Raw genomic sequence first — 27,654 nt, 5'->3', positions numbered from 1 at the left:
TTTGACCTTGAGTAAATATTACATACCTATACAAAGTCTTTCATAGCCTTCTACATTTGCGACACTAAAAATCTTGATAATGACATGCTTTAACAAGCTTGGTAATGATTCAACATATGTGTTGATATAAAATACTCAAGATTCTTCTAATTTGTATATATAATGATTGAACTAAAAGCACTTTTTAAACGATGATATCATTTTTGGAAAGAATCTAGAATTATAAGAAATTTATTATTATAGATTTTGTATTTGATCTTTATTGCTAAAAATTTCTTGGAATAAAAAACTATTACATGGAATTTATTATTTTCTTCCATTTGTGATAATATTATATTGAATGCAAATTTTGATGCATTTATTTCCATAAAAATTACCTCAAAGAAGTCAATGAAATACAAGATTAATACAAAAATAAATTCTTTTTTTAAAATATCAAATAATTTTGAAGCTTCTTTATTCCACTCAAATTTTTCTTTACATATCAAATGTGTTTGTAGAGCTATAGCTTAAAAAAAGTTCTTCATGAAGATCAAATAATACTTAGCAAACCTTAAAAAGTATTGCATATGTCTTAATATTTTTGAAATCTTCCAATTTATGATAATTTGGACCTTCTAAGGATCCATCATAAGGCCTTTGTTGGAAATGATATATCTTAAGAAGTCAACTTAAGTAATGTGGAATATACACTTTACTATCTTGGCATATAATCTTATATCTCTAAGTTTTTGTAGTACATGACAAATATGAAATTCATATTCTTTTATATTCTTAGAATAGATTAGAATATCATTTAAATAGCAAACAATAAAATTATCAAGAAACTCACAAAAAATGTCATTTATAAGATATTAAAAAGTAGCTAGTATGTTTATGAATCCAAAAGATATGATATTATATTCAAAACATCCATACTTAGTTTTGAAAGAAGTCTTCCATTCATTCATTCATTTTTTATATATTTTTTTTTATACAAATAAGATTGTATGTTCTTTATAGATTTATTTTTAAATAGATCTTTGCTTGATTTAGTTGGTAAAGAAATTCTAAAATTAGATATAAAGAGTACCTATTTTTGATGGTAATCTTATTAAGTCCTCAATAGCCTATACACATCCTTAGAGGTAGAACTTTTTTCTTTATAAACAAGATAAGAGCTCTTGCTAGAGATTTTCAATAGCATATGAAGTTCTTGATTAAGTTTTCATTAGAATGCTTCTTAAGTGCAACTAACTTATTTTGCAATCAATTGTAGATTGGTCCAAATGACAATTGAACTTCTTCTTAAAGATTAATCAAACAATTATAGGATCAATGCTCTAAAAGAATATATATATATATATATATATATATATTTAAAAACGTCTTGAAAATCTTAATATTGACTAATAATGTTTCTTAATATCTTTTTATAATCAAAAATAGACATGGTATATATATAATAAAAAATGATCTTTTTTTATTGCATGTATAAAACTTCTTACATTTACTAGTAGCAATTTGGATGAGTTAGAATTATGTATTTCTATGTGACAAATAAAATTTTGAATTAAACTACAAGAAAAGTTAAGATTATAAGAAATCCAATCTATTTGAGATTTATATTTTTTTAAACCATGATTATTTAAAAATAAATAGATTAAAAAAAGATCTTATTACATTAAATATTACTATACTATTATGATCTTTGATTGCTACATCTAAAGAAATAATGGATAACATCTCCAAAAGACAACAAAAAATCATTTATTATGTCTATGTGTAGGGATTTAGTTCTCTTAATTAAAAATATTTCTTATTTTTTGACAAAGTCTTCATTTATAAAACAAGCTGAGGCTCCTAAATTTAATAAGATAAAGGCTTTGTAATTTTTAGGTCCTAAACATACATCTATTTTAAAATAAGTTGAAAAAATTCCAAAGAGAATATAACTTTTATCAGATATTATACATGATTTTAGCTGAATAATTTATATTGTAGTTGCAAAAATTCTTTTTTTGGCAAATTATCTCTTCTAGCAATCTTTCTTCTCATTTTATAATTGCATTGTTTCTTTGGATAATAGTAAGCAATGTGTTTAGCTTTTCTATAATATAGGCAAAAATTCTCTTGATGATGTAAAATCTTTTCTTATTCAATGAGAGGTTTAAAATGTACCATATTAATTTGCATTAGTTTTGAGCTTAATGAATAAATTTTTTAAAACTTTAGAGCTATTGTCATTATTTGACTTGTTCCTATCTAATCAAATATTTATTCATGACATCTTTTAAATAGTCAATTATTGCATGTAATGGCTTGAGTTATAAATTATTCTAAAAAATCTACTTTTAATATTGTCAACAACAAATCTTTGATGTTATCCTTTAATCTATATAAAAATTGATTAATTAACGCTTTGTTATTTCAATCTATATCACAAGTATAGAATTTAATAGCATATATGGTGGTTGATTGTGATTTTTATTGTAAAAATAAGAACTTGGTCTCTACTACTTTTTTTAATCACTTTTTTCAAATGTGTTCATAAATTTTTCTAAGAATGAATTCAAATCATAAAAGAACCATAAATATTTTTTTATTAAAGGTGCAAACTAAGAGTGAACACATCTAAATAAAAGTGTAGATATGAATCCAACTTGAATGAATCCATTAGGATATTAGAAAAGATGCAATTTTATATAAAGCTTGATTAGTTGCAAAAATTGTCAAAATTTTAATCTTGTTCTATCAAACTTCTAGGCATACTAATCCTTGCTTCTCTTGTGCTTCTAGAAGGAAAGCTTCTTAAATTTAGAATTAAAGTTGATGTATTTGTTTCCTTCAGTTGCACAACTACTTCGCATAGACTCTGAACTTCTTCTATAGGTATAAAAATAATGCTTCCATAGTTGATATTAGTGATGAATGAAATTTTCACCCCAAGAACATCGACAAGTTTGTGAAGATCTGCAATAGTTGTAAATCTATTTTGACTTCTGCTTAGTGTGGCATCTATGATTTTTTTCTTTTCTTTTTAAATAATTTAATAAATTCATAAATCAACTTTTAAGGAAGATAATGGACAACTTCTAATATCAAATAAGATTTTTTTTTAAAAAAGGTAATCTACTCTCTTTAAGAAAAAAATTTAATGTTAAAAAAATAAATATTAGTTCAAGGCACATAATTTATAACTTTTAAAATACAAAAATAAAAGTAAGATAATTAATTTTCTTCTAAAAACAAGGCAAGAACAATGAGTTAGGATTCTTGTGAATCTATCAAGGATAAAAATTCAAACAAAATACATAAATAAGTAAAAAATAAATAAAAAAGAAATGAAAAATTAAAAATAAGAAAATAAAAACTTAAAATAGATATTATTAAAAGCTAAAAAATTAGAAACTCTTAAAATTAGACTAAAAATAAAAAAATACTTAATAAAAATATAAAAAATATCATTCTTGTCTCTATGTATATTTTCTATCTAAAAGCTATATGGCAACATTTTATAAAACCTCCAACATATGTTTAATTTGTAAGATACATGTCTTAACTTACAATACAAGTTTTTTTTATATGTATGCCATATTAATAACTTATATTACAAACTATCAATACATATGACATGTAATTAATTTGTTGACCAAGTTTTTAACCTACTAATCACTTATAGACATGTATAAAGGTGAAACCACATCTATGAAACTTTTAGAAAAATTATCCAAAAAATATTATCAAATTAATCTATATTTACTTATTTCTACTTATTTATCTTATTTAAATAATTATAAATATATTCATAATACAAATTCAATGTCAAGCAATATTAAATAACTAATATCTATTTTTTTTAAATTATTTGATATATTTTCTAAAAATAGTAAATATATATGACATGTTTCTCATATATTCTATTTGATATTTTTAGTAGCACAATATCAAGGCTAAAATAATTCTTGATTAATAATCCCTTCAAATGCAAAAATACCAATTATAACAACATAAATACTATTAGCAATAAGTATATAAACTAAATAAACTATAAACAATTCCTATAAGATATAAGATATATGGCAATAAATTCAAAATGTTACAAGAAAAATGAAAAATATTCAAATTAATATTCAAATTAACTATCTCAAATGTCTTATTGTGAAAAATATAAATGTAGAGAAAAAAATAATAATAATTATCAATATGAAGCAATAAATCTTCAAAGGTTAAAAAAATTCTTTTAATAAAAACACGTAATCAACAACTTTATGAGGATCAAAAATATAAACCTTTACATGTTCTAATTTTTCTAACAAGAAAACACCTACTTTCTTTGCTCCCCCTTCTATGATGAACCTTTTTTGGTTTTATAAAAGAAACATAGTGAAAATCAGTAGAACCTACATTATAATAAGTATGATAATATGGTTAACTATAACAAAGAATTATTAGACTAGCATTAGTGTAAAGTAATAAATACTAATAAATACTAACATATAAGAACACAATATTGAAAAAATGGAGATAATGGAATTTTAGAAAATACAAATACTTTAAAAGATGCTATGACATTTATCAAGTTAGTCAAGGATGCTTAAAAAATTCCAAAATAGTTGTAGCAAATGCTCTTTAATAAACATACCTTTAGATTGCAGGCCAAGATTTAGTTGTCCTCCAAAATTGCCACCAACCCAATTGTAGGAGGATACCATGGTTCATTATTACTTTGACTATCACTACAGAGTAAAAAAAAAAAAAACCATGGTAATTAAGAATATATCTCCACAAATTGTAAACCATTCACAATGCTCAAGTCACACAAAAGAGTCCTAAAGACCTTACAAGGTGGAAGATTTATGCATGCAACACAAGGCTCCAGAGGACTAACCTCCTCAATCAAATTGAAATCAACATCCACATCACAAGCGCAGAATACACTCCATCCATATTTTAAACCATAAAAAATTTCAAATCCTTTTCCAAGTGCCAATGATGCTACAACCCCACTATACAACCCACATTTGTGGTCTACATTCAAAAATTTCAACCAACTAAAAAAACTGACACTACAAGCGCCCTCGCACCACACTACTGCAAAAAGATTCAAGGCAACAAGGGTAGAACAGGCGTTACTTATCTTTGAAATCACAGAGCCTATCCTTCCCTGTTTTACTTCCCTCCCTGAGATTGATATCCTCCGGCCTCTTCTTATCTCAATCACGATACCTCGGTAGATTGGCGCCCTCGCCAGTTTCTCCTCTCAAAACAAATCCATATTATACAAGCGTCAAATTGCGAATTCAAGCTTAGAAGTTCCAGTAGGTATCCATTCATAAGAGTGTACTAATGAATTCAGTAATTAGTCATGACTAACAAATCATTGGTTACCACCTCAAGGACCAGTATGTAGAAACTCGCAAAAACTATAAACAACAAACTGCAAGAATTGGCAGTACAACCCTCGCAGATTAAGCATAGCTATTACCTCATTCACAGAAACATGGCAACAAAATTTGCGCTGTTTCCGCTTCTCGCCATCGACCTCAGCATCAGCACCATCCTTAGCACGCCTCGGACGATGAAGGAGTGAATCCAGATTGGCCTTTGGCTATTTTTCAAACACATCCTCATTACGCCTCGGACGACTACAAGTTCAACCAAACTTTAATCAACGATGCGAGAGGGGAGTTGGGAGGCGAGGCTGGAAGACTAAATCCAGATTCGCGTCTAGCTCTTTTTTAATACAAAGACTAGGGTTTTTCAAGGGTGGCAAGAGATAGCACGACCGCCAACATTGTATCAATGAAGTAGATTAGGATAATGATGAAAGTGGTTGATTTTCAGTAGTAGATAAATGGATCCAGTAGTCATTTTTTTTTTCATGTTAGGATGAGTCACCGATTTAACAAAAACTTGGATCACTTACGAAGCACCATAGTTCAATCTTAACAAATTATGTTTGATTAAATTCTCTATTTATTTTATGGGATTTTTCATGTAGATCAATGTGGTAAAAAACACCAATGCATAAAGTTTTACGAAAATTTCAAAAATTTGTCTATCTTCTTTTTTTCCTTTATTTATTTTGGCATTGGAATAGACTCTCATTCTAAAATATTGAGAATTAGGAGTAATGTGCAATAATTCAGTATTTTAGTATAAATGAGCATGGAAGCTAACCATGTACAATGTTTAAAAGAATGTACATGGTATAGAAAAGCTCAAATATTCACAATAGTAGATAATTGACCCAAAGAATAACAATAAATAAATAAATAAAAAGAGTATTTTACTTACATAAAAAAAATAAAAAAAATAAAAAAAATGATGAATCTTAAGAAAATTGGACATACAACACATAAATATAAGTTAAATGCTACTTATATTAGATATAAATTAATAAGTAGTGATTATTATTATTATTATATGTTACATGAAGATAATAAAATAAAATAATGTATTCAATTGATATTACATCCAATCCATAGAAGTTAATAAATTTTAGGTTGAAAATGCAAACATTGAAGGCATGACCCACTGAACAAAATTTTGCCACAGAAAAGTATTCATACAAATAATAATATGTTATACTCATTTGAATTTAGAATAATTATTTAATCTTATTGGTAGATATTTTAGAATAAATCATGTACATATATAAAACATAATAATTAAATAATGGTTAAAAATTCTTATTTTAAATTTAATTGTAACAAAATAAAAATGACATCTAAAAATATTTACAATCAAGTCTTTATTTTAAAAATAAAGCTTTGTAAGCATACACTATATTTTTAATCTAGTATTAGACAATTGAAATAAGTATTAAAAATTTGGATCAATTTCATTTTGCAATTACTTTTAGTAATTAAATGAAGCAAATAAATAAGACATCTCATACTATAATTAAGTCGTATTGAAAGATTTATGTGTAAAGTTATAAAGTGAAGAAGAAAATAATAATGTTTGTGTACATGTTCATTGATAAAAATTAAAGGAAAAAAGAAAAGAAAAGAAGAAATGTTCAGATAAATTCTGAATGACCAATTGAAGTATTCAATAAGGTTGAAGAAAATAGTAATTTTAAGAGAAACTAGCATTCTTAAATCTTTAGTGAATGTTATCAAAAGGGTAAATGTAATCGATACCGCTGAAATATGTTGGAATATCAAGAATATCCCTGTGTTTTTTATAATAGCAAATCTACCCCTAAATTTTCTCATAATATCACAACTTTTTTAAGTGTAATTGGGTCCAAACTGCTTGCCGCGGCGGGCCCTAATCCGCACTTTCGGCGTAGATTAGGACGCGGCCATTTTCAGCATTCGGCTTTCATGTATGTGGGACTCGGGGTTGAATCAGCACAGCAGAACATAATTCGACGCCACTGGGTGTGTGAGTCTCGACCCCTGCTCGCCACACGCCATGGCTCTCGTGTTGTTGAGCTCTTCGCAGATGCGATGCTTATGGTCGTGGCATCGCTTTGCATTGTCTCCACTGTTAGAGGTGAGTCGCGGCTGACAGAGTCCTTGTGGGGCTAGATCGAAGTTAAAAGCGAATTTTCCAAAAACAGCGAGTAACCCACGAAGAACTCCAATCAAGGAAATAATTTCAGCCGCGACCGGATGGCGTACACTTGAAATTAATCAAAAAGAACCCTTGGTCACTGGCACCGAAGGACAAATAGATGGGATCTCTTGCCCACCCAATTGAGGAAGATTGTAAGGTACTGGTTTTGATTACGTGCGTATCATCCTCCGAGGCTTCTCCCTCTCTCAATTTCTTGCTGCTAGATTTTGTGTCCGAGTTTCCAACCCTACATTGCCGACAACAACCTCAATCGGGCAGGACCCTATCCCGAGCAGTTGTTCCTGAGTTGCTTGTTTGCTGGATTTGCATCGATGAACATCGTGAAAGGCTGATACCCACGTTGTGAAAATGAACAATGCGTGCACAAGAATAATTCTTGCGCTGCAATGGTAAGATGATGTACGCGCCAGCCCCACTCTGTACCAGTCTTTATGTCCACTGTCGTCTACTCTATCAACAATCCCTGTTAACGTCACAGCTATTTTATCGAATCTAGTTTTCATAAGCAACCGTGGCTTTACTTTACTAGGCACAAGGAACATTTCACTCTAATTGAAGCTCTTTCAACAAATTACAATTCCCGAGACTCAACAATTGCTTCGTTGTGCGCCAAAATTCCAGAATAGAAGCACGCACTGAAGTTTGAGCCTAATCCAGTTGCATGGTCGAATATTGTTTGAAGGTGCTTTTAAAAGCCATTATCCCATCTGCGAAGAGCTCAACAAAACGAGAGCCATGGCGCGTGGCGAGCAGGGGTCGAGACTCACACACCCAGTGTGTCGAATTATGTTCTGCTGTGCTGATTCAACCCCGAATCCCCCATACATGAATGCCAAATGCCGAAAATGGCCGCGCCTTAATCTACGCCGAAAGTGCGGAATAGAGCCCGCCGCGGCAAGCAGGTTGGACCCAGTTTGGGCCCAATTACACTTAAAAGAGGGGGGTAGATTTCATATTATCACGCTCAAGCTCAAGGTATATTATGAGAAAATTGAGGGGTAGATTTGCCATTATGAAGAATACAGGGGTATTCTCGATATTTCAACGTATTTCAGCAGTATACATGATGTTTTCTCTTATCAAAACTCAGTATGTATTGATTAAGAAACATTATTCTAGAAATAAAAATAGGCAATGGTGTTTTTCACAGATGGTTCAATCTATATCAAGGCAATTTATGACCATATTCATGACAGTGTATGACTGGTTCTGACCGAAATAATACTTCAACGATTTGATCACTACACTTATCAAGGCAAACAAAGCTAACAACAGCATTTCACATACAATGAATCTAAAATCCCCTCCCACAAGCGAAAAATGAAAGTAAAAATAAAAATAAATACTGTGAACCACACAGTCAAATTGCAAATTAGAAAGTCAAAATTTACAAATGGTGGATTGAGAATATAATTCTTAAAGTTCATCCTCAACTCTAGTGTAAAATAGAGCCTTCACCAGCTCCAATTTTTCTGTCATTTGAAGTGGGCTCATGGGAGGAGTGGAGTTCGCTTCATAGGTTCCAATTGCTCCTCTTACCATCTTTCTGAAAACACGCCGGAATAGAACTTCTCATCTCTTCGCAAAACTCTCAAAAACAAATGTTTTTGTATCAACACGCATGTGCTGAACCTAAGTCTATACAAGAGACATAACCTCAAGGAGAGAATAACTGAGTGGATCCTGCACATTCTAGAAGCTATGGGAAGGGCAGTAAGGTTAATTACGAGTTCGTAGCCATCCACACACAACTTCAACTACCAGGGGCCACGGCTAGCGACCTGCACTGGGAAGGTCTACTTTTACCAATCTTTTGGGAGTGTTGTGCTTTCGTACAAATGCTTTCTCATAACAGATATGAGTCGTTCTGTACAGTAACATCAGAATGTATACATTTCTACTGGTTAGTTTTGTACAAGCCTTCCAAAGGAAGCACTGTGCGGGCCATGGCCTCCAGGCAGGCCGCAACCGATTCCAAGTTCCGCAACCAAGCAACTTCACCCCTGGCAATGGCACTGCGCAGGAGACTTACAGCTTCCTTGGAAGAATTGTTACACCTGGATATTTCTTTGTCAATCGCTTCCAATTCCTTCTGTAATTCCTGGATCTCTGCCACTGTGTGCATGTTAGCGAGGATGTATTTCATGTTCGAGGCAACTCGTAAGAACTGGTCACGTTTGTCCCGCGCCAAGCCTTCTTCTGAATGGCAGAGTAAATTGTCGAGCAGAGCCTTCATATACAAATACAAGTTAGGACATAAGTTTAGGATATGTTGGAGCAGAAAAAAACCTAGAGAAACAAGTAAGGTGACATCACACACAGCCAATGGAATGTGGTGGAAGTGCATACTCGAAAGATTCAGCTATTCTTATATCATACTAACGTCATTTTAGAGAACAATATTACTACACAGGATTCCTGCTTTGGTGCAAGCTGCGTTATTTTTAAGAATCCATCGAAATCTGTCGCAGACGAATTACTACATAGACGACATCCGATCGCTTGAAAATCACATATGCACAAACCCAACCACCGAGATGCGACAACCCACGGTACATCTCACACGAGCCCACTACTTTGACCACCATATATCGTGTCACTCGAAATCAGCAACTCACGGTAATGCAATTTCGCTACTACTCAGAGGGGGCAAAGACGCCAGAGATCAATTACCTCCAACCTCTCGATGTCCCTCTCTGAAGGCAGAGAATGTAAGTGATTCTCAGCGTCATTTATCCAAGACTGTATCGCTTTCACTTCCCGCTCTGCCGCATCAGTTATCTTCAACATAATCTCGAGGCTTTGGCGAACCCTATCTTCACAGAACCGAGTCTCGTTGGTTTGTGCTGGTGACGTGAAACTTTTGAGAAAATTGGCCATGCAGAGACCAAGCTCTCCCTGACCGCGTTTCTGAGGATGAAGAGAAGGGGTAAGTGCTTGAGTAATCGCAGCTACAGCAAGTTGCCTTTTGGTATTCATTTTTTTAGTGGGAGGTTGGGAGATGGCCCTTGAAGAATGAAAATTCCTCGACTGCCCAATGTAAGCCTCTGCCTGCAATGGAGTATACCAGCTAGATCTTGGACCGCTTCCCTGCAAGCGAGAACATAAACGTTTCAATCCGTCATTGCAAAATTATTCCTGTACATTCCTAGTTTCGATAATTTCAAATTGGACACGTCAGAGAAAGTTGGATTTCAAACATTGAAGTGCAATATAAAAAGCAGTAGAGTGGGAATGACCATTATTCCACACAAATCAAAGAATTACTTACACAGTCGTAGATCCATAGATGAAAATTGCTAGCCTGCCAATGCAAGAGAGAAGCTAAAAGAGACGAAAAAGTTGAAATCAAGACCACGAGATGCCAATTTTCTCACCTTTCGATTGTACATTGTAGCTGACTGTTCACGGGCACGATCACTTCTAGCGGCACATTTCTGAGACGGAATGGGTCTGTCCCGGATCTTTTCTTCAATCCTGGATTTCGTAGGGCTCCAGGACTGAATTTTTTTCCAAGCCGCTAACACTCTACTGGTACCTTCTCGATGTAAGGTCTGTTCATATGGTGTTCTGCAGACTGTCTCATCTAATGGGCTCAAGTGTCCTTGAACATCCCCGTATACTTCAAAGTAGGACCATGAAGCCGAAGAAGAGGATAACCTAACTTTCTTCAAATGAGAAGCCTTTTCCGTTCGTAGACAGCACTTAATAGATGATAACAAAATAAAAGAATGGATCCGTTTAGCGGCAGGGATTGGCATAAATTTGGGCATTTGACTGCAACTGGAGAGATGTCGATGAGTAATTCGATCCATGGAGCTGATGCCCTGCCTTGATAAAAAATCTATTTCTGGCGTATTACATTGAGCTTTACAGTGATTGCGCATTCTAGGCTCCACATACCTTCCGCAGCCGCTCAAACACAGATTAACTCTTACGTGGCAGATGAGAAGACATCTCGAATGAGCTAGAGAGGAGCTAGACAGAAACATAGATGTAGGCTAAAAGCTGCGAGTTGCATGCTTTCATGAGAATGTCTAACAGTTCTCAAACAAACGAATACAAATCTCAAATTAGACTGTGATAGAATGACAGGAACCAGAACATATGATCCTCTTCCAGTGTACAAACATTGCAGCGCCCTATCTCACGTGGCTTCGCAGAAGTGCAGCCTTCGCTTACAGAATGTAATGTCACACTCCTGGACCATCTAGTCGGGGAGAGAGAGGCACGACAGCACGTTCGAGTAAAATAATAAGGGCAGAACCAACACAAGGTGGAGAAGGGAGCTTGGAATTGTGTCTACACCTACAGAACAATGAATTGGTTTCACAACTAGAGAACAACAAAGTGAGAAAATGGACAGAGTTCTCACTCACGTGACCCACAAGTCCTTGGATTCTAATAAAGACTACTAGGATCTACTAAAGTTACGAAACTGTAACTGAAACATATCGTGAAGCTTAAAATTCACCTAGTTTGTCAAAAACAAGAATGGACGGAGCAGACTAAAGGAATCTGAAAAATTCAACAGAAAGGAAGGACGAGACCCAATAAAGAGAGGCGCTATAGAGCAGAGCTCCACAATGAAGCATATCTGACCAAATGTATCAAAAAGCTCCTACGATTCCTGCTGTAGCCTCTGAATGTCACTAACTCTGACCTGTTAGAGTAGGGCAGCAGGTTCAGCAGCGCACAGACAGCCCCAAACCAAGCACAAGTGCATTCCCAGAATCGAGCTAACAAGCGACAACCACGTTTGGATGTCTGTACCAAATGTCGTATCTGCTTAAGCTCCGCAAACAATCACCACAATCCAACACCCCCTCCACTCCTTCAAATTGCCGCATTGAAACCGAATAGCTTGCGGATAATCTCAACAAAATCCATCCTCACAACATCCACCCATTCGAATAAAAAAACCTAAGCGCAAAAATCGCGCCGGCGTAACATCCAACACGACAAAGCACCTCCGTTCCGGGGGCACCTCCCACCACCACCAATGACAACGCGAAGGGGTGTTAAATGGGAGGCGAGACGATTGCGTTACCCAGGTGCGCAATGTGCCGTGCGCGCACGACGCAAGCGAGGTCAATAAATAATTGAGGTGACACGGCCCCCCGACCAGTTGAAGCCGTGGGGCATCAGAGTCAGGACGACGAGCCGGAAGTAAATGGGAGAGAGACCTTGATAAAGAGACCGTTAACTAAACCTTGCCACACAGAAACACTAGGCTCTAAGATTCCATCCACGTCCTCACCATGCTCGCCATGGTCGTCGCAGCCGTCTTCACACTCCTCCACGAAGTCTCTGCGGCCATCGACAACTGTGAAGCTGTAACTTATACAAGTCAGTGTCCACATTCACATCTCGGATGCGAGTGAATACCTCGAGAGATAGAAACCGGTCGACTTGTATTCCTTTTCAGGTATTGGATTTTACGATTGGAGGTTAGTTGGTGCCTTTTCAGACGTTTTCTAGCTCCTTTGGATCCAGGGCAGGAGCTTCGTGCCATCACCGCCTTACGCATATGATGATTAGGGAAGTAAGCTGGTGTCTCGAAACTGATTGAAGTTCAACATATAGCGCGTAACTGAGAGTCGGTGGTAACCGTCTTACTGTCAGCGGTACAACAACAGTATATGAAGCTAATACCTGCATTAGAGTTAGTCAATGTATTAACGAGGAAATCAGTTCAATTACTCGTTAAAAGGTTACGGAGATGGGCATCATTTCTAAGCTGTAGTTGGAAGCGTGTAACACAATGCTCGTGCGAGGAAAGACGGGTACAGAGTTTGAAGAATTGTACCACTGGCTCTCATCATGTTTACAGGAACAGTACCTCCTGTACAAGTTGAAAGCTAGTGGCACGTTACTGTCTTGTAGAAGGTGCCACCGACTCTCATTATTGAACTGTACAGGTACAGCACAAGGGACAGAGATATGGAAGAAATTCAGCTCTGAATCGTGCAGATCATAATCAGATTGAGCACATGGGGCTCTAGCGCCCTGAGCTTGTAACCAAGAGGAAAGAGAATGTCTCATTTGGAAATGCTAAGCAATTTCAGAAGATTCACTCGTGCTGAAGCAAGTAGATGAGGAGCCACGAACGTCAAGTTGCAACTCAGTGACAAGCCAGAATTTGTTTTTATTGTGGAGGTTGTTGCCTTTGCTGCCCAAAGGCATTCATTTGGTTTGCATTGAGCAGACCACTATAATTTGCCTGCCCGGCCAGCTGCTGTTGCAATGGCAAGGCCAAAGTTGAGGTGCCCTGAGCTACAGTTCCTGCCATACCCATGTTTCCAATAGAATTTCCAAGAGAGCCACCCATGCTGTTGCCCAAAGTGTTGCCCATTGCGTTAGCCAAATTGTTGCCTAGAGGGTTGCCCATGCCGCTACCTAGCGGGTTGCCCAAATTGCCGCCTAGAGTGTTACCCATACTATTGCCCATGTTGTACACTGCAGAAAAATAATGCAACAGTGACAACATAGTTAACAGGAGCCGTAAGCATGTCTTGAAGAAACCAAGTTCAGAACCTAAGAAATAAGCGCTACGTGATTTGGCGTCAAGTGTCCATCGCTTCACATGAAATTGCAAGAAGCACTTAACATAAGGAAATTAAAATTTAAGATACTTGAAATTTAAAAAGGCAGAAAGAAATAATTTGAGTGGGAAAATTACATTGTGAAGCATTTCCTGGAAGCTGCATTCACACACTTCACAAGTTAGAGTACGATATTGTAAAACATCAAGAAAATAAATCAGATAATTGCAAAGGAAGTAAATTTAAGGGTTTTCCTAGGTTCCACCTAGCAGTACACCAGACAATTCGTTAGTGTGATCTATTGGAACAATGAAAGACGTAACTCACATGAGGGACCGTCTAGTGAAGACTGCTAACCGTTAATTGAAACATTTCATTTTAGTTCAGAAAAAGTTGTGTTAAAACAAACTGGCAATTCATCTAGGAAGATAAGCCACTTACTGCATAACGTTGCTGCAAAAATGCTTGCGATTGCCCAGACTGCAGGTCCACCCCACTTTGTATAAGTGAACTAGCTCGAGTAAAATGATTTTTTTTAAAACTTTTCACAAGTCGAAATCAACGATAGAATATGCCACAAACTAACAAATTTGATTTAAAAAAGTCTCATATCCCAACAATCACAGTGACTAGTTATAAGATCAATATATCCTGAGATAGCCAAGTCTTAAACATAAATTCACCCGCGGTTCTTCATTCCTCGCAGCCAAGTGGATAAAACATCTTATCTAGTTTCTGGTGTTTGCTCAAACTAGTAGAATTTGAATGAATTTTCAATTTACAATGCTGCAAGTTATGTATAATTATCGATTCTAACTCAATCTGACCGATCAAGAGAATGCCAGGTGTGCCTACCGAGTAAACCAGAAGCTATGAATCTGAGACAAAATGTTGAAAAACTGAAAAGGAATAAAACAAAGAACTATCTTCCAAACTTCGGAAGCATACGTAAATGAAAACATATCAAAGCAATGTGAGGAGCTTGAAAAAATCAGACAAGCTGACCAATAAGCACCAAGCGCCCATGTTACGATGCATACCATAGCTGGGGGTAATAGAGAAGACTGATTATTCCCATACATATTGTTCATGCCCAGTTGGTTCAACTGAGAGCGTCCCTGGTTACCCTGTGCTAGTGTGTTTTGCTGAGCAGCATGTAATTGAGTAGTCTGAAGCTGATGTTGCAGCGCATGCTGCTGTTGAAGACTCTGTTGTTGCTGTTGCTGTTGTTGTGCTTGCAACTGCAGCAGGGAATGTTTGTCCTGTTATTACCAAAAAATTCACTGACTAAACCCGTAAAAGATCATCTACAAAGGATGGAATCTACAAACAATCCCATTAGAATTAACTCTAAGAAAAAAAAAAAACTCACGAAAAAGTTAGCTTTAAAGGAGCAAACCAACCTGCTGAGCCTGGTAGTGCTGTTGCTGCTGCTGCTGCTGCTGCTGAAGCTGTTGCTGCAACTGATTCTGCATTTTAAGCAACATATCAAATTTTATTCCTATCCTCGATTTGATCAACTCAAATTGAAGACAACTTCATGACATACTGGTAACCACTCGACAACATGCTCAGTCCTGAAATCAAAAAAATGACAAAAAAACAAAAACAAAAACAAACAAACAAACTGAAAGATGAAAGATGAATTCAATTTGAATTGTCAAAAAGCATAAAGTTATCAGCATGCAACTTTACAGGAACTTCTTGCATCACAATGGAGAAATCAATCAATCTATCGATCTCTTGTTTCTTAAGGTTTTGAGTTTAGCGTCCGCAGAAAGAAGGAAAGCAAACCACACATGAGGCGATCTGCTGAAAAAATTAGATTAATGTTACCTGCTGCTGTAATTTGGCTTGCTGAAGCTGGAGTGAATGCTGTCCTTGTGGTTGAAGAGTTGTCTGAGTCTGCAAGTATGAAAACAATTTAGCGATGTCAACACTCTCTCCTACTAAGTTGCAAGGGAAAAGGAAAATATGAGTTTATGAAATGAAACTAATTCCCTTAACAAAACAATCCTGTACCTAGTCTTTTGCATTCCCATGTATGTGGTGTGCAATCTACAACTGTCTGCAAAGTTATTTTCCGCAATAAATGAATCCAACACGGAAATACATAGATATGAACTCGATTGAAGAAAATGAGCTCACCTGAGGAATTGGAGGTGTGCCTGGACGGCGAAGTTGCTGACCCTGTTGGGCCTGCAGTGCCTGTTGCTGCTGCTTTTGCAGCTGCTGGATCCTCTGTTGCCTTATAATAGCTTGTTGCTGTTGCTGTAAAAGAAGAATAACCAAGACTAGTTTGTGAATGCAATTTCACCTCTCAGAATTAAGTATCAAAAGTCCATATGGCACACTTAACCATCTTTTTTGGTCGGCAAACAAAGCAAAAAAAATCGCAAAAGGTAATACAGAAACTCAAAAAGGTTATCCATTAAATCTAACTCATAAATTTAGGTATGGAGTTTTCTTCAACCTGGTTTTGAAGTTGCTGAGGGGATGGAACGTTGAAATTTGCTGTTGAAGACCTAGGGGAATTGACGTAGGGAATGGTTGTGGCGGCTGTTCCACCAGGAAGAGAAACAGCTCCCCCAAGGGCTTGCATAGAGACTCCAATATTTGAACGAGGTAGAACTTGAGAAGAATTGATCTGCTTGATTAACACAGGAAGAACACAAAATACAGGATCACCAAATCAAACCGCAAGTTGAGGATTTCTCATTCTAGGAGGAGGAAACATGTACCTAAGTAGTTTGGACTTCCATCAGGGATATGTTGCGTTTACTGATCATTCTAAATACATTTAACTAATGCTTCTTCAGACATATTCAATCAAAACAGACCCAGAATAGCATTAAGCATGAGAACAAAAGGCAGATAAGACTTCTATCAATTGAAATGAAAGGTTCTAAAAGATTTGACTCGGACCTGCTGTTGGGGTGCTGCTGGGCGTAAAAGCCCACTGGGTGGTAGGGCAGATGATGAACCCCTTGGAAAACTGGAACCTGCCATGTATAATCACAGTTCAGTGCACTTTCAAAGGCAGAAATATACTAGCAAGGAGACAATTAATAACATTCATGAAACATTTGTTAAACTTCTGTCGCTGAGAATCGTTTCATCAGAAAGGCATGCTTCTTTTACATTAGCTGCTTGCGCATACCTTCATAGTTATGCAAAAGCAATATCATGGCCAAAATATGTTTTGAAGAGAAGTAATAGGGTGAGCGAAAACAACCTGTGTCAATTGCAGACGTTCCTAAAGCAGATGACAAATGTGGTGGCAACATTGCCGGTGCTTGCTGTTGGTCGGGTGAAATTCGAAGACCTGATAGTATACCACAATAAAATACAGACACAGCCGTAAGCACAAAGCTATGTTTTCCCTACAACTCTGATCTATGAATCAATTTTAAATTAGCGTCCCCCCTAGAGTAGCTCTTACTCACCGTCTCCAGAATTAGAGGCAGCACGAAGAAGATTTTCTTGTTCTGCGATTCGCGCTGCATGATTCTTGTCAACAGTAGCAAGAGCCACGGGGCCTTGCCGAGAGCTCAGCCCGTACACCTTACGAGCTTCTCCAAGCACTTTCTCAGCACCATCGCACACTGATCGGACTAACTCAATTTGCCTCTGAGAATACCAACCCATAATAAAAACAAGTTAATGGAAGAGAAAAAAATAAAATAAATAAATAAATAAAGAAGATAAAAAGATAAAAAGGTAAAGAATGATAAAGACAGGGACACTTAGCGAGAACAAACTAAAAGAACCAGCAACATAAAAACTGTTTATATCAACGATGGATCGCTCAGGCAAATGGAAAAAAAACATTCGCATGTTGAAATTTACTGGAAAATCCAACAAAAGAAAAGGCTGGCAAAAAACTTCAAACCTGGATCTTTTCAGTCTGCATTTGAACAGGCAAGTTGGACATGCCTGCTAACAATTTATCTTTAAGAACTGCTTCCTCAGACTCCATCTCCGGCAGTAGCTTCGAGGAAAGCATGATGGGCAGAACTGTAAACGGAGGTAAAATAAACATCAAAAATCTTTTTCAATCACACAAGGCCTTGCAAAGACGTTCCACAACGACACAGATTGTTTAGCCGGTTACAATGATTCGCCGCTTAACCATCCAGAATCGTACCAAGATCTCAACATAACCAACCCGACCTTCTGTAACATATATAAGCCTTGGCGTTGAGTCTAAACACTGGTTCCTAAACAGCGTTTAACGACAGTAAAGCTCATGTCACAGCCGACTGACGCCACGTACGAAAGTCATACAGGGCTGCAGTAAAATTACTTGTCGCATTCTCTGCATTAACGTTTTTTGGATAAACCACAAACGCTTTCAGAATGGGTTTAATATCCTCCACCAAATTCAGCAACTCAACGTTTACCATAGCAAATTGCCCCAATACCTCAGACCTGCAGACATCAAATATAGGTGCTGTTACAATTTAGATCTCAACATATGCCACAATATGCACTCATAGAGTAGCTAGATGAAATTGGCATGGCTTCACAAAATAAACTATGGTGTTATGAAATTCAGACGATTGCGAACAAAAACAAGCAGAGGCATCTACCATTTCAAAGCGGGAAGGGTGTGAAATGAGTGCAAGATGCGGGATATAGCATTGTGCAAGTCTTGCGTGCGTGTCCGCAACGATGCCAAATTTAGCTGCTGCAATACCGGGGCCATATCTGTCCTCTGAGCTGCTTGCCCTGGAGCGGCAGCGACAGCCGCCTGGACTTGCCCACCAGGGGCCGCCATCACCTCCTCAGATAGACTGTAAAAGAAGGAACTAAGCAAGAGCAAAACATCAATATCCAAATAAATATCTAGAACGATGTAGATACCTGAGTAGGTGCATGTTTAACTGTATGAGAGTATTGCTATGATGAAGTGCATCTTATCCCTCCTACATGAGTTTTGTAGGTTGTCGGATTGGTCTTAATGTGTTTATGATTGCCACCATACAATTCAAGAGTCCAATATTGCTGTTAATCATGTTTGTCATTGCTCCTACACATAATGCAGCAAAAGTAAAATGAACGTGTCTAACGGAAAAGATGGCTTGTGTAGTCAGTTTTCGTGGGAATATCTGTGCACGGCTACCTAGTACAACGAGTGCTGCTATTTGACATTATGACCCGGCAAACAAGCACAATTAGGACTAAGCTTCCAGCCTCAAGACACTTCTCGTCCAGTCAAATTGCCTATCAAATGTTATCGTCAAGTTTCCATTGAACTACCTAAAAAGCGACGGATGTTATTCCAACTCATTCGCAGAATATGAACAAAAGTATTTCTTTCTTAAACGCAATTAATGGTGTATTTAAATATTGGTGATATTGAGCTTTAGTTCGCCAAGGCAAGCAAAAAACAAAAAAATCCAACTCAACAAGTTCATTTAGTAGCCAAAGAGATTCGGCAAACATCCCAAGAACTTTCAAGAAAAACGAGGCACTTGAGTTCCCCAAAAACCATCACTGGCTCCCACCACTGCTAAAAAATCCGCAAAACGCGACCCAAAACTCACAAACGATTACTTACTCAAAACGCAACAAGGGCAGCAGGCAGGCAGCATATACACAATGCCAAATCACCGACGTGCAGACAAGGCCATACCAGAAGATCCGCCACCGAACACCAGCTTAGCAGCCGCAAGTTCCACCTAAGGATCACCCCCACCAGCACCCTCTTCTCTCACGATCCCGCCTACAGCCAATTATGAATTAGTCGCAAGCACCTATCAGGTCCATGCTTCGCTATTCCTGACTCTCCATTAACATTAGGTTGAACAGAAACATTCGCCTTCCAATTGCGGCTTTCCGCAAGCAACTGCTCTCCTTCCGCATGGCCCGAAACTCTCCAGCTACGAATCGGCAACAATGAAATTAAATCCAAGTGGAAGAGTGACCCTAACCTAGGAGCACTTCACAAAGGCCACGGATCTCGCTCTTCTTACTTCCACGAACAGGGAAAGGGAAATGAGCGGGTATGAAGAGGAGCAAACGTCCGAGGGGGGCGGGAGGGCGATGGCAGTGACGATGGCGTCAGGGCTACCACTCTTACGGCCTTCGACGCTCTGATTCCGGTGCGACAACAACGAGCCTTGAAAGCCCGACGCCAACAAGCATGGAGAACAGTTCCGTGAAGAATCGGCGTCGGGCTCACAACCATACAATGACGGCGTCAGCGCGGGGATTCGTTCGCTCGCTCGCACTGATGGACAGGCGTCGCCTCACCTCTCCATATTTCAAATATTAACAATAATAGGGGAATGTTAAATAGACCCATACCTTTACTAAATAGATCTGTTCTCAATCAAGAATATGGTGATCATGATCAATTTGGTTGGTTTTTTATTGGTTGCAGGTCCAATTGTGGAGAAATGAATCCAGAGGTCATTTTTTTCTTCATGATGGTTAGGTTTGGTGGGTCCATTAGGTGAAAACTTGGGTATATTTAACATTTCCCTAATAATAAGTATAATCTCCAATATACTGAGATGAAAATTGACAGAAATTATTCTATGCACCTATGCTCTTTATTAGATATTCTCATGATGTGAAGGTTTTAGAATGCATTGTTAGGCAATTCTATATTCTTGTATAGTGTGATTAGATCTTATATTTGAATCTAAATATTTGTGGTTTAGAAATTATCAAATACAAAATGTAAGTGTGCATATGGTTGTAAATATTATATATATATATATATATATATATATATCAATTATTGTAAGTTTGATAATTTTTTAGATTAATAGAAAGCTTTTTTACCATATTTTTATGTTTTACGATGAGAAAATAATCTCATGTTTTTGACACATATGTAATCAACTTCAGGTATGTTTGTATTTAAATTTTAGAACGTGTGAATTATGAATTTTTGGGTGAAAATTTGAAAAAGTGAGTTTGAGTAACATGACATGGAATTTATAGGATTTTTTATTACAGGCCATAACATTAAAAAAATTCCAACAAAATAGATATAAAGGTAATCCCAAAATAGAACTTGTATACTATTAAAGAATTATCTAATTTTCTTAAAATAAGGATCCATTTAAAAAAGTATAAAACTATTCCTTGTTAATCATAAAATAATATTGATTTATATAGATTTTATAAATATAAATTAAAATACAAAAATATAAAACCAATAAAAACTATATTTTATGATATGTGATAATTCTAGTCTATGGAACTAATACTATCATTGTTAAACATTCTTATTCTATTTTTAAAAACTTATGTAATAAATTTAATTATTATTGTAGATATTATTACTATTATTTCCATAAAAAATAAAAATACATCAATACTACATCAAAATCAAAATACTGATTGTCTTTATATTAACTTAAAGCATAAAGCATAAATAATAATAATAATAATAATAATAAATAAAGGTATCATAGAACACTAGTATTTTATAAATTTAAATTCAATTTTTTTATTTTTATCTAATTTTGAATAAATATTATTTTTTAAATATATATATATATATATATATATATATCTACATAAATATATAATAGAAAAATGGATAATTAATTGTCAAGTATTTATATATATATATATATATATATATATATGTATATATAATTTAGAATCTCATATGTTATTGAATGATAATTGAATATATTTCATAATTCAGAACCTCATATGTTATTCATATGATCTCTGTAATTCATATTCATATGAGATTCAATATTATATTCAATTATCATTCAATAACATATGAGATTCATTATATATTTCATAATTTAGAATCTCATATGAGATCTCATATGTTATTGATTCAAAATATTCTATCTATATATTTGGTTAAAACATTATATATCATTATTTAAAATATTGCATTAATTAAATTTCAAAGAATATTTTTTTTATTCAATTTTTAAATTTTTTGTAGAATTTAAATCAATAAAGGACTAAAAAATAATAATTTATTTTTATTTTGATACAATCACAATTTAAGATTTTATAATGAATTAAAAATTAATAAAAATCATGATGCTATTCTTTTTAATAAAATAATCTTTTTAAAAAACTATTCAACTAATTTACTTAAATTCACCATTTTATTTTATTATTCGGCAGTCTGATGTTTTATATGGTTGGTTCTTTTCGCATTAAATTAAAGATCCAAAAATATTACAAATAAAATTAAGATGTTCATTTATTTCTATTATTATTAATTTTAGATTCATGTACTACAACATATGCAACATTCAAAGAATTTAATAGCTGAAGTGTTGTGAAAAAATCTATTGAAGTAAAAAATTCTATTAATAATATATAAAATTTAAAGAAGTCTTATAAATAATGTTAATATATTTTTAAAATGAGACATGTATAACATGAGAATGCAAACTCTTTAGAGAATTTTACAAATATGACCTTTAAATAATAAATTTATTATTTAAAAAAATTAAAATTAAAGATAAAATAAAATAAATATTTAACTTCTTTTAGTTAAAGACTATTTTTGTAAAAGATAGAGTCATCTATATTCAATAAAATATTCTTTTATAAACATGTTCTTATTTGCATCTTAATTTATAAATAAACTATAAATTTTAAAGATTTACTTTTATTGTACACCTGTTTTTAGACTTATTTATAAATACCAAGTGTATAAAATGAGAAAAATATTTAATTTTTTTAATACATATATATATATATATATATACATAAGATGTCTATATATATATAAAATATGTCTGTATTTTATGAAGTTGACAATTTTATAATACTTTAAGTTACTAAATCTACTATTAAGTCTTTATCAAAAACATAATGACAACAGTAATAAAATCTAATTATGATCGGTTGATATAATGTATATATATATATATATATATATATATATGAAATATTTAATGAAAATTCTTTGGTTTACAAGCAAAGTACAAAACAAATATCAAAAGTTTTAGAAGATTGAAATCTAAAAAAAAAAAAAATGAAATAGAAAAAGTCTCAGGTTTGATGCAAATTTTTTTTAAAAATAAAATTTATTTAAAAAAAACTAATTCATTTTTATTTATGGTTTTTTATGAATAAATATCAATATTTTGTGTAAAAATATAATTTTTTTTATTTTAATACATAGTTTTTTAAGATTCAATGAAACTTTAAAAATATTTATATACAAATTATTAATTTAAGTTATATTATTCATGAAAAAAAATTCAAAAAGATTTATAGTAATATTTTAAAATAATATTATTATTACATACATAATATTTAGATTATCATAATTCAATAGAATTTAAAATTTTATATTATTCAATATCCAAAGTATTATTCATGATTTCTAAAATGAAGTATCAATTTCTTGTATCAATGTATTAAAAATTATATATAATTATTATAAAAAGTATTTAGATAATAGTAATGTAATCTTCTTTTTAATTTATTTTTGGCATTTATAGTAATATGGATTTGTATATTTTTATAGATATGGATTATTTTGTATAATGCTAAATTTTTATTTAAACCTTTTAAGTATTTAGAAAGTTTCTTGCATATTAATCATATAGCTATTATTTTTGAATACTTGTATAAATAGTTATTTTTATTAATCTATACAAAATTAGATATGCAATTAAATTTCAAACACCTAATAGACCAATAGTTTTCAATCTCCAACTTGGGCCATAAGTTTTCCATTATCTAGATTGCTAAATGTTAACTCCTACATATATTTAAGCCTTGAAACATTTGGCAAGAGGTAGAGCCAATTGTCTTCATGAAATATGCTCAATTTTAGCTTCTTTCTTATATTGGCAAAAAAAGAGGTGCCTATGATTTTTTTCCTACCTACTTGAGAACCACCAAGATCCTCTCATATATAGATGATGTTGCTAACCATGTACATCAAGACATGGTCAAGGTATTAGTACATAGTAAAGATATCATACATAGTCAGGATATCAAAATACATTGAAAATATCAAAGTATTATGTTTGAAGTATAGTTTGAATAAAGAATAAATTTAGAATCTATGCAAAAAGGTACTTCAAATACATCACCTTTATATTATATATATATATATATATATATATATAATATAATAAAGATAATTTACTTATATACTATTGGACTAAGATTTTAACATGGTTTTAAAGCAAGAATAATGAGTTTGTGAGAATTACCTTATAATTACATGAGAGTAATTGCTTTAAGCATATATAATTGATGAGTATTTCTTGAAGATTAGAAAATGTTGAATGATCTCTTGTAGGTTGGTAAAGCTAATAAATTAATTGACAAAAGACAAGTATTACATATGAAGCTTAAAGATGAAGATTTTTTTATGAGCCAAAAGTCTTCAAGATCACACCATTAAGAAGCTCATACCAATAATATATCCATGCACATACAATAGGCGTACATTATTAGAGATTTAATTATCTGAGATGAAAGCAAATATTATAAAAAATACTAATATTTATTGTAAAAGATTATCTTATCAATATAATGACAAAGCATGAAGATTTTAAAGATGTATGGATGGCATTTAAATAAAAATATGAAGTAGAAATCCTACTATGGTATTTAATCATAATTATAAACTATCTTCATTGAAAATTTGAAACTTAACTTCTATTGAAGAATTTTTGAAGACATCACAAGAAATCAAGAATCATCTTGCAATACTTGGTGAAAAAGTTCTAATCAAGATTCTTATGCAAACTATCTTCAATGGTTTTTTTTTCCATCTTTTTTTAAAAAAAAGAAATAACAAAGAACTTCCATTCTAAAGAAGATATGCATTAAATTTAATATTGTATTTATAAAAAATCAAATTATATGGCCAAAGATTGTAGATTAAAAAAACTACCACCAAATATTAATAAATCCATTGCTAGTAGCATTAAAGCTAAAGTTACTTCATCAAGTAGATAAAAGTAGATTAATATCATAATATCTTATAGACAGGATTTTTAAAAGTGTCATAGATGCAACTTTGATTTTACATATATTTGTAGTTAATTGATAGGTTAAAAACTTTTTCAATAAATTAGCCATGTATCACACGTATTAGTAGCTTATAGAATAAGTTAATTATATGGTCTATATATAAATAACTTATCTTATAAATTAAAACATGTATCTAGCAAAGTCAACATGTGTTGGAGGTTCAAAAGCAAATTGCCATGTAACTCTTAGTTAGAGAATATATATATAGAGGCATAAATAAAATCTTCTTCATTCTTGTTAATGCCTTTGTAGCCTTTAGTCTTATTTCAAGACTTTCTAGTCTTTTTATCTTTAGCAATAGCTATTTTAGTTTGATATATCACCATCTTTGAATGAATTTTTAGTCTTTTTAAGTGACATAAGAATATATTAAAAATTTATTTTTTCAAGATTCATATTCTTGACAATTTGACAAGATTATTAAATTATTATTCTTCTCTTATTTTAAAAGTGAGTGGATTACTTTACTTCTTCCAAAATCTATACTAAAAAATTGTGCAGTTGAAGGAAGTAAGTAGATCACCTTTACAACCAAATCTGAGAAGTCTTCTTTCTATATAACAATGACACAAACTGGAAGAAGATGCATCAAGTCGTAGAATCTGTGTTAAAAAAAAAGTGACAAAATAGAAGAAAGTATGTACATTCAAGGAAGAATTAGAATGGCTATTATCAAAGATTAAAAAACATAAGATTCTTGAAACTAGACTAAAAACCAATAAAAGAATTGACAAGAGTGAAGAAGAGCTCACTCTTGCCTCTATATATACTACTTAACTAAGAAATACATGGTGATATGCCATAGGACTTCTAATACGCATCCAAGTTGTAGAACACATGTCTAATTTACAAGGCAAGTTTCTTAGGTGTGGACCATATGTCCAACTTGTATTATAAGTAGTCAACATGTCAACACGTGGCCTTTTTGTTGGCCAAGTTTTCAAATATAGACATGTATAAAGGCAAAAAAGCATCTATAAAGCTTTTAAGAAGCTTTTTATAAGATATTATTATGTTTATCTACTTTGACTTCTACCTATTCTTATTATCTAAATAATTATAAGGATAAATATGTATGTCCACGATATTATCTCTTTTTTTAGGGATGAGTTCCACGAGGAGCGGTGAGTACATGTAGATGAAGTCTAAGATGTGCTGAATTGAATTTGCCATATACTCTAATCTTTATTCATGTGAAGGTAATTGATAGGTCCCTTCAACCATTGATAATATTCCATACCAAGGCAAGAAGACCACCGTGATATTTAATCATTATTGAGGTCTTTATAACTTCCTTCAAACAAAACATTAGTGATACCATTAGGAATAATTCCTATCTCTAAAAGTATCACTAAACATTGAGAATCCCTTCCAAGGTCCTGGTATCAAACGCATTGTATCTTGCCATTTATTTGAGGAGGAACATGTTATTTTTCAAGATCTTCATCTCGATTTTGCCATGTCAAAGGTTGTGATAGTCGCAATGTCTTATTTGATAGCTCGGCAAATGATAGCTCTTGAATTGAATCTGCTACTTATTGATTCTCTATGTCATAAGTACTAAAAAATCCAAAGAAACAATGATGCAAGATAAAATGAAATCTCCATTGGGCTTGCTTTGCTTTATAGTAAATTTTTTTGACTCTTTATCTTGGTTTTAATGGATGTCATTGATGAAAAGTTTCAACTTTAGCTGATGCATTTGCTAGATTCCTAAATGGCTTCCATGTGCATTCATTAATGTCATATCTACGCTTATGTACTAGATATTCTAACCTATTTTGGTATCACCTTGAATCTAAGACTTCTTCTATCTCAAATTCTTCATTATTGTCTACTTTTATAGAAGGTGGTGGCATTTGTCTCTTTTCTTGTATATCCATTATCTTGTATTGCTCAAGTAAAGATACAAAGAACACAAGATGGATTTTCATAGACTCCGGTAGGTATAATTGATAAGGAATTGGATTGCTGTGTTCACAAATGAAAAATGGTCCAATTCTACAATAATCCAGCTTGTTACAAAGACAAATAGTTTTAATATTACGACAAAGCAACCATATCTTATCCTCCACATGGAATTGAGATTGTTCCTTGCCATAGACATCTGCATTGGCTTTTTGTCATTCTTGAGCTTCTTTTAATTAAGCCTTTATTGTTGCATGTAGCTCTGACAATCGATTTGCCACATCTTTTGTCATAGAATTATCAACTTTTGAAAAGTCATAAGTTTCAAATCATAGATGATAACCGTAATTGGAAAAAAAAATGTTTGTTGAATAGAAGAATATATTGAATTATTCTAAGTAAACTTTGCCAATGGAAAAATAGTTGTCTAATCATCTTGTTAATAGTTGATAGTACACCTCAAATACTACTCTAAAACTTGATTTATCCATTCTATTTATCCATTAATTTGAGAGTCGAGCCAAAGATAGTTTTATATCCATCTTCAATATCTTGAAAAGAGTTTTTTAAAATCTCAATAAAAATTGTATTCTTTTGTTTGATATAATATCCTTTGATAATCCAT

General features: G+C 33.5%; 2 protein-coding genes and 1 long non-coding RNA gene across 8 annotated transcripts; all 3 read right to left on the bottom strand.

Annotated features, from left to right (window-relative positions):
- Nucleotides 1-4,196: 4,196 nt before the first annotated feature.
- Nucleotides 4,197-6,960, bottom strand: LOC112295123 (uncharacterized). The gene is made up of 2 exons (XR_002973550.3): nucleotides 5,468-6,960; nucleotides 4,197-5,236 (listed from the first exon to the last, which is right to left on the bottom strand). It is a non-coding gene; the product is annotated as an uncharacterized LOC112295123 (long non-coding RNA).
- Nucleotides 6,961-8,905: 1,945 nt separating this feature from the next.
- Nucleotides 8,906-12,946, bottom strand: LOC112295270 (uncharacterized). Its single transcript, XM_024546601.3, has 3 exons — nucleotides 10,950-12,946; nucleotides 10,246-10,662; nucleotides 8,906-9,802 (listed from the first exon to the last, which is right to left on the bottom strand). Exons 1-3 carry the CDS (start codon nucleotides 11,562-11,564, stop codon nucleotides 9,470-9,472), a joined length of 1,365 nt encoding a protein of 454 aa, XP_024402369.1. The 5' UTR covers nucleotides 11,565-12,946; the 3' UTR covers nucleotides 8,906-9,469.
- A 754-nt stretch (nucleotides 12,947-13,700) lies between these two features.
- LOC112295269 (uncharacterized) lies at nucleotides 13,701-20,341 on the bottom strand. 6 transcript variants are annotated; one of them, XM_073540656.2, is made up of 16 exons: nucleotides 20,054-20,341; nucleotides 19,756-19,845; nucleotides 18,710-18,928; nucleotides 18,424-18,548; nucleotides 18,010-18,134; nucleotides 17,564-17,747; nucleotides 17,353-17,442; nucleotides 17,043-17,119; nucleotides 16,591-16,764; nucleotides 16,266-16,388; nucleotides 15,954-16,022; nucleotides 15,521-15,586; nucleotides 15,158-15,358; nucleotides 14,559-14,597; nucleotides 14,255-14,276; nucleotides 13,701-14,031 (listed from the first exon to the last, which is right to left on the bottom strand). In XM_073540656.2, exons 3-16 carry the CDS (start codon nucleotides 18,895-18,897, stop codon nucleotides 13,721-13,723), a joined length of 1,794 nt encoding a protein of 597 aa, XP_073396757.1. In that variant the 5' UTR covers nucleotides 18,898-18,928; nucleotides 19,756-19,845; nucleotides 20,054-20,341; the 3' UTR covers nucleotides 13,701-13,720. The 6 variants fall into 6 exon arrangements, with proteins under 6 accessions (XP_073396757.1, XP_090100273.1, XP_073396758.1 ...); XM_090244147.1 differs by having other exon boundaries at nucleotides 15,158-15,379; nucleotides 20,054-20,270; XM_073540657.2 differs by having other exon boundaries at nucleotides 18,710-18,913; nucleotides 20,054-20,217.
- Nucleotides 20,342-27,654: the final 7,313 nt, after the last annotated feature.

The sequence above is a fragment of the Physcomitrium patens genome, chromosome 18, assembly GCF_059467195.1.
Source record: "Physcomitrium patens ecotype Gransden chromosome 18, ASM5946719v1, whole genome shotgun sequence".
Lineage (NCBI taxonomy): Eukaryota > Viridiplantae > Streptophyta > Bryopsida > Funariales > Funariaceae > Physcomitrium > Physcomitrium patens.
Note: the sequence above shows the minus strand (reverse complement) of the source record. Positions and strands in the feature narration are given on the sequence as shown.